The sequence below is a fragment of the Microchirus variegatus genome, assembly GCF_963457635.1.
Source record: "Microchirus variegatus genome assembly, chromosome: 14".
NCBI lineage: Eukaryota > Metazoa > Chordata > Actinopteri > Pleuronectiformes > Soleidae > Microchirus > Microchirus variegatus.
Window position 1 is genome coordinate 20,747,173 of NC_139815.1, and position 14,022 is coordinate 20,761,194.

At 37.6% G+C, this 14,022-nt stretch overlaps 1 protein-coding gene across 1 annotated transcript; it reads left to right on the forward strand.

Annotated features, from left to right (window-relative positions):
* Positions 1-1,153: 1,153 nt before the first annotated feature.
* Positions 1,154-8,992, forward strand: LOC310936519 (uncharacterized protein; the record flags this gene model as incomplete). Its single annotated transcript, XM_083900592.1, has 7 exons — positions 1,154-1,427; positions 4,909-4,992; positions 5,073-5,161; positions 5,251-5,436; positions 8,139-8,276; positions 8,396-8,588; positions 8,685-8,992. The coding sequence occupies 7 exons, from the start codon at positions 1,154-1,156 to the stop codon at positions 8,990-8,992; spliced, it is 1,272 nt and encodes a 423-aa protein (XP_083756718.1).
* Positions 8,993-14,022: the final 5,030 nt, after the last annotated feature.

Genomic DNA, 14,022 nt, shown 5'->3' on the forward strand with positions numbered 1-14,022 from the left:
ATTAATATTAACAAAACTGAATCTGTGACATTTTTGACATCTTACTATAGTACAATATTTTTTATTTATTCTTATTTTTTAAATATTAAATAATAGACTGTCACATCCAGCTGGGAGTTGAAAGGTGACCGGCTTCACGCACCATAAACTCACAGCTACGCCACACTCCGTTTCAGGATGCCTTTGAAAGCCGTCTATACCATAATATGTTTGAGGCCTTACAATATCCTGACATAATTATACGAAGCCTTCCAAGACTGTGAGGTATTTGTAACTCCTACTTTGACTCCCACCAAGCCTGAGGCTGAAGTCAAGAGATGTTGCAATGGGGGATAAAAGAGCAAAGAGGAACTGGTAATAAGGAAGTTGCTGCACTTTAAAAAAAAAAAAGAAGTGCTTTACTGATAACTAAACATCAGAAACAGACATCATAATTCAGAAATCAAGTCAATCAAAAACAATGTATTGTGTTGGTGCGCATGTTGTTAAAGACACAAGAAAAAAAAAGTATATCTTTTACATTTTACATACCATTTTTGTTGTATATATCCTCTGTGGCTCCTCCTGAGGTATCCAGGATTTTCTTTGTGGAGTTTTTCCTCAGTCCATGATAATATCTAAGGTCAGGCTATAAAGCCCATGAGGCAAACTGTGTTTCTAAGGTTGGGGTCTTTTACATAATAGTACTATGACCTGTTCTGTCTTGACTGTTGCCTGCCAAATATGCAAGTGGAGATGCCATTGTTGGCTGATAGACATGGCGGACTGCTACTGTCATACAGGTCGCTTTCTGGTGCATGGAATAAATCATTTTAATTTTTAAAAATGTTTAAAAAAATTATATTACACCAGCAGATATAGGAAAAGAGTAAAGGTAGAATAAACAGCAAACATATAGTATACTCTACATTATATGTTGTTGTCGCATTTCCTCTTGCGTATTTGATGTCATATGCCTTTTCGTCACTGGCTGCCGTTCTGTGGTTGTGAGGAATTATGCAACAGTGTGATTACCAGGAGGGAAAAAAAGGAGAAAAAGTGCTTGCTGCTCACTGGGTTGAACATGAAAAACCTGACTTGTCCTGACTTGAGGGGATCTCCGCGTATATAACAGCTCTCCCGTTTCATTTGCATTGACTGCCGTGTCGGGACAATGGAGGTGATCAGAAGACTGTCTGTGATGACCTTTTCATCCAGGTTCTTTTTGAGAGGGATCGGTCGAAATGTTGCTTTAAAAGAACAGGGCCATGCTTTTATTTGGGGACAGAGCTCGAAACGAGGCTACTACAGAATCAAGTATCCTGTGCTGGATGGAATGCCCCATGTGCGGGTGGTTGACCTCCGCACTGATGCGGTCAAGAAACCAGGACCTGCAGTACTTCAGGCCATGGCGGGGGCTGCTGGCCGAGCAGAAGTGCTGGTTACTGGTAAGTAGTGTCAGCTTTCATAAGATTTCATTACATTTTACAGTCTTGTAATATAACTAAATACAAAATTCATGTATCTGTACTTTATAATTTTAGCTACTTTTACTTTTACTTTTACTTTTACTATCTTTGTTACTCGTTACTACCAAAGAGTTATGTCTGTATGGTATGGTAATGTCTGTATTTACACTACTCACAAAAAGTTAGGGATATTTAACAAGAATATCCCTATGAAAAGTTCATGTTACAGTGATATTCTACCAAGAATGCAGGGCATTTAAGAAGAAACTCTCAATGTCTCAATAACTTGATCAATTTTAAAGTGTTGTCTTGGTCTCATGATGTAAAAATTTGAATACAAATTGTCATTGAACCAGAACTTTTCAACTATTGAACCACTAAATCAGACAGTTGTTGTGATGTTTGCGGTCAATCACCTTGTTAGAGAACAGCATGTTATTCAATAAGTACTGAAACATAACGTGTGCATTCAAAAGTAAGTTCACCCGTAAAGGTTATAGTGCATTTTAGGTGCATTCTGAAACTGAATCTAAAAGCCAAACAACCCTAACTTTGTGAGTTGTGTATATAGAGCTTTAAAAAGTCTCGATGAGCTGCTTTACAGTATAGTTTTGCCGTTCATATGCTTCAACATGGGGTTAAGGGTCTCTCTGATCCCATTTCTTATTATTTTTATTATTTTCAATTACATTTAAAAAAAAAAAAAAAATAATGTTTTTTTTTAACTTAATATCATGTTGTTATACCTTCTTGTCCACTGGGCCATGTATGGGACACTGGCGGCCTGCAGGTGCCTCTCGACGGCGTTAATATAACCTCCGCTGTCCATGGTGATGGAGATAGATCAGCGTGTGTTGCCTGAATTTCGGTCGTGTTGAGAATGATATCTTTCGGGTCTGTGAAATGTGCGCCGACCGTCGCGTATGTCTCCGTGGTGATTCTGTCGCTGATGGTCGCGTGGATGAGAACTGTGTGCGCCTTGGCTCAAGCTCTTGGATGAAGTCTTTCGGGCTCATTTCCCACACGTAGTGCCCGTTTATGTTGGATTTCCATCACAAAAAAGTAGCTACTCAACATGGGTGGAGTCATCACTGCACGGCTGCTTGAAACCACACACACACACACACACACACACACACACACACACACAAACAAGTGACTTGTTGACAGTTTAACTGAATCAGTTAATTAAAACTATTTGTTCAGTACGCCCTTAATGACCGGAGCACAGACTCCGCCTGACACAGTCTCTGGTTTGTTTGAGACGCCGCTCGTGGACCAGACTCCTATGTTAAATATTGAGATTGTTGACATTTCCCTGGTAATTGTTGGAGATTAACCCACGTTTTTAGGATTGTTAAGTCTTTTTTTAACCGATCTACAGTTCGGCAGTGTTCGGCTTTGTGTCTGTGTCCATCTCAGTCTGATACAGTCACATACAAGCGCCAGGGTCCATGTGGAGATCAGCAGCCACTGGTGCTGACACCGGACACCCGCTATGTTAATCGGGTCTCATGTCTTTGCAAATAAAGCGTATACCGGTTTGTCCGCATTCTGACCAGCGGCTGTAAACCCCGTGATGTGAAGAGAGGGAAAAACAAAACATGTCATTCTTGCCTGTCTTACTTGACTTTGCAGCTGCTAAGCTGAAACCTGTCCACCGAGTTGTTGAGTTTGACCGAGATCATTCAGTTTCAGGCTGTCACTTGATAGTCTGCCGCGTGCAGAGGCGCAGCTTGTGAACAGACAAGGCAGGCAACTGCTGATAGGGGGGCCCCCCCGACACTCGGAGCCTGAGGGCTTTTTTTTACTGAAATGTGCAGTGACCAGCCGCCTCCCCCGTCCCCCTTAAAAAACAATGGGCGATTTACAAGTAGGAAGTTTGTTAGGAAGTTACTCAGTAGGAAACCTCCCTAAAGGGGCCCCACCTCACGTTAACCTGTCAAGTTATCGTTCTGCAAGTTGAGGATTATTTACAGAGTAATGCATATATTTTTTTACTCAGTTTATGTATGTTTTTTCCCCCCAGTTATTTACAGTATTTTATTTTTCTATATATTAATATTGTTTCATAATGTGGGTTCTTTACAGTGTAATGTATATATTTTTTTACTAAGTTTATATAGTTTTTTAAAAGCTATTTACAGTATTTTATTGTTCTTTACATTTATATTTTCACATACTTTTTTATTACAAGGTTATTCTATGTCATTTAATTTATTTAAAAAAATTAAAAAAAAAAATTGAACTCAAACATTTTTCGTTGGTGTCAGATTATTTGTAACACGATGGTTGGAAGGGCTCCCTGGGAATTTTTGCTTAGGGCCCCTACAGACTCTAGAATCGCCTCTGGCCTGCGTGTTGGACTTCACTATTGTTGTCCTGTGTGTGACAGTGTCTCAGTTGACTGATAGCTGAGTGATGCTTTCTCCAGGTTGACACAGATCCTTCACTCCTCTTTCAAAGCTTCTGTCTTAGGTGAAGACAGCCGAGCCCTGTCCAGGTGAGCTCTTCTGTGCTGTGCCTTATGCAGAGGGTTGTTTGGTTTCCTCGATGTAGAGGTCAGGAGGACACTCCTAATTACATTCCACTGCGTTAACCAAATTGCTGTGTCTATGGATTGTGTCCTCAGGATGAACAAGCTGTTGCAGGCTTTGAAATGTGGTTTAAATCCACCTTGTCTCAAACCAAGCGTTATAATAACAGTGAGTACATCAGAAAGTTTGAAGACTCTACACTAATTGTTATTTAATTATTATTCTCCACATTTTACACTTTAAACGTATTCTGTCACTTCACTTTCATTCTCGTTCTTATACCTTTATTTCTAGTTTTATACTTTGATTTTCAAATACTTTATACAGATTTCTATATTCTAATCTGATTTTTTGCTTTTCGATGGCAGGAGCAACTGTGAATTGAATTTCCCTCTGGGATTAACAAAGTATTCTGATTCTGATAAATAATTCCAGAAGTTATATGAAGTCACCTTCATTTGCAACTTCATTGGCATTTATTTCTTATATAAATATACCCAGTAATTACGTTGTTTTGCCGTGTTTTGTATAATCACACACTTTGTACGTTTTTGCCTCAGGGCCCGAAACCTTCCATAACATTATCTGTGGTACTGTGAGAATACTGACAGTTCACATGATATGGGGATGGGAGGGGGGGTTAATTCCTGTAAGAGCTCTGAGGGGGGGCGGGGACAATGATAGTTCAGTTAAGTTACCGAAAAATACATGGTTGCACAACATCCTTCTGAATCACTTCTCTTGATATGCTGCGTGTGACTTAAACATAACTAAGCCAGTGTTTCCCAATCCTGGCCCTCGGGTCTGAACTATAAATCACTGTTTTGATTAGTGTAAAGATTACAATTTGTTTTGCATTGGAATTGGTTTCGGTGATGTTGTTCATTACTTTAAAATAGTCCATATTTGCCGTTTCACTGCAGAGCTACAGGAAATTGCAGCAGATATTTGTGGGATGGAGGCTGCGTTGTTGGTCCCCACAGGAACCATGGCCAACCTCATTTCAGGTGAGCTGGAGTTGTCAGCGGCCGATTGCATTCTGTGAGAGTCAGAACACTCATACATGTACGTGTTCTTCATTCTGCAGTGATGGTGCACTGCCATGAGCGGGGCGACGAGATGATAGTGGGCGATTTGTGCCATTTGCACATTTATGAGCAAGGAGGAAGTGCACAGGTGAGTACAGCGCATCGGCTCACGCACAGCAACACAACACATCAGTTTCTAGTTGTAGGAGCTCAGTGTGTGTTTTTGTGTGCACTCAGGTGGCCGGCATCCACTCCACCACAACGACCACCCTCCCTGATGGGACCTTTGACTTGGAGGAGGTGGAATCAAAGATCCGCCTTGGATACCCTTTAACCTTTTACTGCCGCACACGCCTAATATGTCTGGAGAACACACACAACGCACGGGGAGGACGTGTGTTGCCTCTGTCCTTCCTGCAGGATGTGAGTGGGAATCCTTTTCTTGATTGGATTCACTCAGTTCGGCATGGTGCCAGGCTTGGTTCCACCACTGAGCGGTAATGCTGGTTGCACAACCATCACCCCTTTTCTATGGTTGTGGTTGTGTCCTTGCAGGATGGACACAACGCCATTGTTGTGGATCCAAGTCTGACATCTTTTGGACTGCACACATAACCCAGCAGCTGTGGAACCAAACCTGTCACCTTGCAGACTGAACAACCTTATGGCTGTGAACAAAGACACCCTGCCATGAAATCCTGGGCCATTTGGATGTTGAATTTTAAAGGTGCATTTTGTAATAACTCTAAAGCAACTGGCCATGAAATCCTCCTAATATGTCACAGAGACTCAGGAATAATATTTATATAACATACTGAACTCACCAACAACAACAGTACAGACAAATATTCACATTTTTTGCGGACTGCATATCATGTTTATGTTTTGAAATCATGTTTTGGCATGTGGCGCCACCTACCGCCACCTACCAATCATTGCAGTCAGTAGAGTCTCAGCTGAACCACGGGTTGCCAGTTTACGTCTGAGCTACAATGGCGGAGAAAACAAAACCTAAAAGACCTCGGTATTTTGAATTTGAGTGTAGTAACTGTTTTTGGCCACATTCTTACAAATGGCGCCTTTAAAATGTCTTGTTCTTTATAAGAATTGAACCTTTGACATCAGAAGCTCACAGCAGTGTTCTTATCAACTGAGCTACCTGTTTTTTTTTTTTTGAATGTTTACATTGAATCTTAAACTAAAAAACATCATAATGACATTTGAACTCACAACCTCAGACATACAAGTCTTATTCTAACAGGAGAAGTTATTCTTACTGAGCGACACAACGACCCCTCTGTGGTGTTCATTTTTTGATCTGAGATTTTAAAATGTGTCTAGTAATTAAAAGTAAATGTATGCTTCTTTTTTTTTAATGTAGGTATTATTAACATGCTCAGACAAGTTCATTCATTTATGAAATATGCAAAGTTGAGGCCATGGCGCCTTGTCTCGGGCTGTAACATGTTTCCACTAAGTCATGTGACATTTATTGCAACTTAGTCTTGGCTTTCTCCATCTGCCTCTCACCTTAGGTGCACCACTGTGCCGTTTTTTGCACCATTTCCTCTTTTTTTTTTTTTTTTGGCAGTTCCGATTTGTGTGCCAATTTGTTGTACATTTTCACCAACATTTAGGGCAAGGGTCTCAAACTCAAATGACCTGGGGGCCAATGCGCATCTATTGTGGCCAAGAGGGGGCCGGCCTAGAGAACAAAAAGTGGGGAAAAAAACAATATTGCATCATGATATCACATGTATACCTAATAATACTATTTATGACGCAAAAGTAATGTTTTAATATCAAAAACAGACATTTATTTTAAATTGCATAAATAATAGTGTGGACAACTGTAATTAAGGGTTCAATCGTATATTTATATATGTAATTGAATGTTGTATATGATACATTTAATAATAGGATAATTAGGACCAAATGTCTTATTATTATTGTTATAAAAACATTGCTCGCAAACATATATTATATTCTATCACTTCGTTGGCAGCTGTGCCTCAGCTACACACTGTGTGTGAAGAAGGTGAGGTCGTGGGCCATGTTTTCATTATAACATGATATGAAGTGGGGGGGCCGATGTAATCGATTGGGGCCCGGGCCACCAGTTTGAGACCCCTGGTTTAGGGCCTTAAAATCGGATCGTTGCGGAGAAAAAAGCGGTCCCTGCATCACTTGTGTGGTTAAGTTAGGCTGGAGAGAAACTCTCTCTCTGATGGGATGGAACAGATGTCACTGGGATACACAGATACTAATACCTTGCCTACCTGGTGTAACATGGTGTAATGCTGGTCTATGTGTGCCCTCTGCTGGTACCAAACTTAATTACACAGGATGTGAGTTCTGGAGAAATGACCATGCAAAGGAACAGACTTTGTTGAGGAGTTAGTTTATTTAAATCTATTATAATAGCTCTTATTTGGCCTTGGATTTCTCACTGTTCACCGCTTGTGGTTTACACTCCTGTCTTCTCTGCGTGGTCCGCAGTTTGCTCCCTTTGTGTTTGTTTGACACAATGTGTTAAAAACCTGTGAAAGCTGTTGTGATTTTAGGCTGTATATAAAAATGGACCATATCCTCAGCTTTGTGGGAGTTTGGTCAGACCAGAAAGTCATAAAATCTTCCCTTTTTGCAGATGATGTAATTTTGTTTTTGTCCAAAATTTAAGTAAATCGATACCAATTATTCTGGAAATAACCAAGTCATTTAGTAGTATTTCTGGTTACAAAATAAATAAAACCAAGTCTTCGATTTTGTTATTAAATGAAAATGAGAGATCCAACCCAACTTGAGATGTATTACAATTTTATTTGTCGTTTCACAGTTTGAGTACTTCTAAAACAGCTAGTAGAACAAAATTATAATCTCATAAATACAGAACTAAATAACTCAATTGAAAGATGGAGGCTGCTACCAATTTCGATGATTGGGAGAATCAGTATATTAAAAATGAATGTGTTGCTCTATGTAACATTCCCCTACCACCTCCTCTCTGCTTCTTTTCTCGAATTTTCTTTTATATACATATGTATATATATATATTTAGTCTTGTGGAAACTACAGCATCCCTCAACGGTTTGATCATCTTTGGGTGGTTTGTCTTCATCTCCAAGGTCCGGGCTTTGGCAGATAGATACGGTCTGTCAGTTCACATGGATGGAGCCAGGGTGGCGAATGCTGCCGTGGCCCAGGGCGTTTCTCTGTCCACCATACTGCAGCACACACACACCGTCAGTCTAAACCTCTGCAAGGTAGGATATGAAAACATGAAAACATGAGAGAATGTCTGCATATATTCTTGGAGAATGAATGTGTTTGGCCAAAAGGGATATAAGACAAAACTGACATTCAGGTTATGGGTGTGTAACAGGTTCTAGGTTCCCCTGTGGGCGCTATTGTCGCTGGACCCCGAGACTTCATAAAACAAGCGAAGCGGTGTTGTACAGTTCTGGGCGGGTGGATGGGAAAAGCTGGTGTATTAGCAGCAGCTGGAAAAGTATCTTTGCAGCATATGATGGGAAGACTGGAGCAGGATCATCGCAACGCAAAAGTCTTTGCTCAAGGTAAGGTGCTCAATTTTTGTCCGTTGTGGAAATTGAACGAACCCAACTGGCTGCTGTCTTGTTCATTCTTCTTCTGTGTTGTGTTCTGTCAACCAGCTGTGCTCGACTGTGACCTAGTGACCTTGGACATGGCAACCGTGGAGACAAACATTGTGCGCTTCTATCTTAACGGGTGCAGCTGGAGTCCGTCTGAGTTCTGTGATCGCATGGCTCTGGTGTGTGAGAAAGAAGTGTCCGCACTGGGACAGGGGATACAGGTTATCATGTACCCTTTTTATGGAAACTCAATACGGGCCGTGTGGCATCCGGCGGTGTCTGCTGAAGATACCCAGCTGGCCATCAAGAAAATGCACTTTGTTCTTTCACAGTACATGGAGGAAAAACCAAGGGCTATTGAGGCTTGATGTTTCCTTACATATAACGTTTGATCGAGTAAAACAGAAGCACAGTGGGGGCTGTTCAATATATTCTTACGTCCTGATTAGCTTCAACGCCCAAATGTTTCACTGTTTACAGATCACAACAGTGGCTCATTAGTTGCACTGCTCTTCATGCCGTCATTTTAACCTCTTACTCGGCTCCGATATCGACAGACGACAACGGATTGTTGAGCACATTTCATTTATTAAACGCGTAGAAGCTACTACATCTCATTATAATGAGAGCAGCTTCACAGCGTGAACTACAGCACAGCACAGTCGCGTCAAACAGCTTAATTGAGCGTATTTCATAAAAACACAAATATTGTGTGCACTGTTAAAATGAGTTGTCCTATATTTCCATTCCAGCCATTGACAAGTGTGCGATGTCTGTGAACTACTGAAGACGCCCTGTGTGATGTTTACAAATAAACATACAGTACTGTGAAGAAGTGTTAAGCCACCATTAGATTTGTTTTAGCAATGTATATATAAAGACAATAGAGGAGAATTATTTTTTATTTCACTTTACTGGAACTCATCCAGAAAATATGTATGCAGTTTTTTGTTGTTTAAAATAATAATAAAATAAAATTCCATCCTCCACAGTTTTCAAGTATTTAGCGTGATCAACCCTTACACTTGAACAATAACACAGCTCTGTTAAATACTGGAGTGGAACCTTAAATAATGTTACTGGTAAATCCTGTGTTTGTCCGACTATTTCATTTAAAGAAATATCTGCTGTAAAAAAGTCTATTACGCCAGGTGTATTCAAGAAAAGCTTGAGCATCACATACACATGTTGCATGAGTTAAACTCATTGACAGCTCACTAATATATAAGAGCAGCTTTAAGTGGCATCACTTCATTCACAATTCACATGATCACAGAATTTGACAGACAGAGAAAACAACAGAGCTGGTGGTGCCTGAAACTTTTGCACAGTACTTTATTTGAAATGTGAATAGCAAATGGGAAATTCCAGGACAAATAGTGTTCCAGGTTTTTTTTCTCTCCCTCAGAGCAAAGAATAAACTCTATGTTTCACTTTATTGTTTTTTTAACCCTTCGTGTTCACGTAGCACAGATCTGTGCCGCAGGTGCACCCATGGTAATTTGCCATGGGAATAATACACAACTCCTTATATGGATATCCTGGGGGTGTGTGTTTATAGGTCACATATCCAGGCTTTAAGCATGTGGGTTTTTCTGTCTTCTTATGTGTTGTTCAGTCAAAGTTATGATTCATTTTATGCCGCATCTTTGGCAGTGATATAAAGCAACAATAATTGTGCAGAAGTCACAAAAATAGACTGTTTTTATTTTCTTTTTGTTCATGAAAACGAGCCAAGTGAACTTTCAACTGTGAGGGTTAATTTGTTTTTCATCAGATTGCCTAGGTTGTGCTGAAAAAAGGATATAAGAGACTCTATATTGCACATTCTTATACCCTGTGTATATACTGTATGTTTTAACATAGTAATAGACAAAAGCAGCTGAAATGCTCTGTGTTCTAAGGGTTAGATCATTTTTAAAACCTAGTATGAGGCCCAGGTAACACTTTACGAAAAGGGTCTCTTGCCATGGGAATTAAAGTTAGTTAGTGCATTATTAAGCATTAATTAACTGTAATAATGTAATAATAACAGTCATTATTATGTATTACTAAGCACTAGTTAACATATTAGTTAATGCATTCATAAGCAGTTAATTGATGTTTACTACAAAGTAATTTAATAAATTATTAAGCATGAATAAAAGTTTAATATTGTAATTAGTTATCATTATGTATGCATTACTCAGCATTAATTAACACATTAGTTAATACATTTTGGTCTTAATTAATCATTTATTAATGCTGTGCTGTGTATGTCATTTAGTTATACCAGGGTTAGCTAAACAGCTAATTTGCACCTGTGGTCCCTGGGCAGGATGTTCAGAGCAAAATAAAAACATACTAGACATTACAGACAATTATTAAAAAACAGATAAAAACAGCTCAGCAACATTACAGTAAAAAACATACAAAATATATTTGGTGTTATAAATATATACAAGAATCAATGATCGCAAGATTGATTCTCTTTCAGCCATGTCTTCAGATACTTTTTAAAGCTATTAAGACTTGTACAATCTCGTATATGGAGTGGGATTGAGTTCCATTTTCCAGTTGCTTGGTATGAGAATGCTGATTGCCCAAAAGTGGTCTTCTTAAATTTGGTTGAACAATCACCTCTCATTGCAGCCCTAGATACCCTTATATTGTCCCTGCAGAACGATACACATTGCTTGAGTGGTGGTGGTGCACGGTCATGGGTCAATTTGTACATCAGGCACATGTCAGAGAACCAAAGGAAACTGTCAAATGTTAACAGGTTATGTTTTTTTTTATAATGGTACAGTGATGGTAATTTCTTGTTTTTTTTATCAAAAACTTTCACAGCGTGTTTGTAAAGAGTATACAAGGATTTCAGAGTCACCTGCCTGGGACCAACTTATAGCACAGTAGGACGAATTTGAAGGATCATTGAATGCATAAACAATTTAGCAGCATGTGTTGGTAATTGGTGTCTAATATGTCTAAAATTAATCAAACTAACTGGCGTTTCTGGATATCTTTTTAACATGCTTTTTTTATGCCCAGATTTACAGTGGTAAATAAGCAGTATAATGACGCAATTAAAGGTTAAAATTATCAATTTAATGGTTTATTTAATTGAGCATGGCTGGTTTATATGTGTTGTTACAGGAATCATGTTGTTTTCTTGGATGTTTTTTGCTTGACTCTCCATTCACTGATATACTGTATGCTAATAACTCAAGGATTGTATTGTCCAAGAAAATAATGACAAATGTAAGTACTTTTATGATGATTAAAAGAAACCCAATTCCATTGAATATTAACCATGAAAAGGTTTTTTTTGTCTCATTGTATTTTGGTTTGAATGTCAAAGTTCAAATTTGTAACTGTTTTTGTATAGGTGGTAGTAGTTTTATAGAAAGCAGTTTTATAACTCCAGAGACTTTCACTCAATATGTTTATCTTCAACTATAATTCATGAGTTCATCACATTCCTCAGTAACTTTATGAACAGATAGTGACAATAAGACAAGCAGCCTCCCCGGAGACCTCAGGTCACACATCACACTTCAAGAGAGTCAAGAGTTTTCCACTGGGACCAACATACAATACATTGCATGTATTTTCAACAAAAAATAATAAATAGAATTCAGTGTTGACATTTAAGAAGCTGTAAAATCAGAACGCTTGATTTAGTTCTTTAAAAAACAATTGTTTCAGTCCAAGAGCAAAATATTTTATTAGTTCAATTCAATTGAAATGTGTCAGGATGCACTATATTGTATATAACCTGACAAATAATCCATAGTTTAATTTGTCGTCCAAAATATGAAAAAAAGGTCACGCTTTAAAAATGTTTGCTCCAAAATTTGACAAAAACAATCATACTATAGTTTGTCATGCAAAATGTGAAACATTTTTGAAAATATATTTTTTGGTCCAAAATTTGACAAAATCGTCTTGTCGTCCAAAATTTGACCAAAAGGTCATTCTTAAGTATGTCGTCCAAAATTTAACAAAAAAGTCATAGGTTACTATTTTGTCCAAATTTTGACAAAAAAGTCAAAAGTATGTCGTCCAAATTTTGACAAACAAGTCATAGATTAGTATGTCGTCCAAAATTTGAGAAAAAAGTCATAGGTCAGTTTGTCATCCAAAATGTACCATAAAATAGAAATGTATCAAACAGGCAACAAGCACTGTTGGTGACTGGATAAAACACTGGCCTCCAAAGCCAGGGATTGTTCAATTCCCAACTTGTGCAGAGTTATAAATTTGACAAAAAAGTCATAGGTTATTATGTCGTCCAAAAATTTGAGAAAAAAGCCATACTTTATGTCGTCCAAAATTTGACAATTTATTGAAAAAATATATTGGTCCAAAATTTGACAAAATATTCATACTATAGCATGTTGTCCAAAATTTGACCAAAAAGTCATAGTATAGTATGTCCTACAAAATTTGACAAAAAAGTAATACTATAGTATGTCGTCCAAAATTTGACCAATAAGTCATAGGTTAGTAAGTCGTCCAAAATTTGACAAAAAAGTCATACTATAGCATGTCATCCAAAATTTTATGGAGGACCATACCTGACATATCAATAAATAAATAAATAAATAAATGCATAAATAAATGCATAAATAAATAAATAAATGCATAAATAAATACAGAAATAAATGCATAAATAAATACAGAAATAAATAAATAAATAAATATAGAAATGCATAAATAAATAAATAAATGCTTTATATTTATTTCTACATTTCTGTTCACCTAAATTTATTTATTTATTTATTTCTGTCACCTACATTTATTTATTTATACATTTATTTATTTATTTATTGATATGTCAGGTATGGTCCTCCATAAAATTTGACCAAAAAGACATAGGTTAGTATGTTGCCCAAATTTTGACCAAAAAGTCATACTATAGTATGTCATACAAAATTTGACCAAAAAGTCATAGGTTAGTATGATGTCCAAAATTTTACCAAAAAGTCATAGGTTAGTATGATGTCCAAAATTTTACAAAAAGTCATAGTAACGCATGCCGTCCAAAATTTTACTAAAAAGTCATAGTATAGTATGTCATGCAAAATTTGACCGAAAAGTCATAATAAAGTATATCATACAAAATTTGACAAAAAAGTCATAGGTAAGTATGTCATCCAAAATTTGACAAAAAAGTCATAGTATAGTATGTCGTCCAAAATTTGACAAAAAAGTCATAGGTTAGTATGTTGTCCAAAATTTGACAAAAAAGTCATAGGCTAGTATGTTGTCCAAAATTTGACAAAAAAGTCATAGTATAGCATGTCGTCCAAAATTTGACAAAAAAGTCATAGGTTAGTATGTCGTCCAAAATTTGACAAAAAAGTCATAGTATAGCATGTCATCCACAATTTGACAAAAAAGTCATAGTATAGCA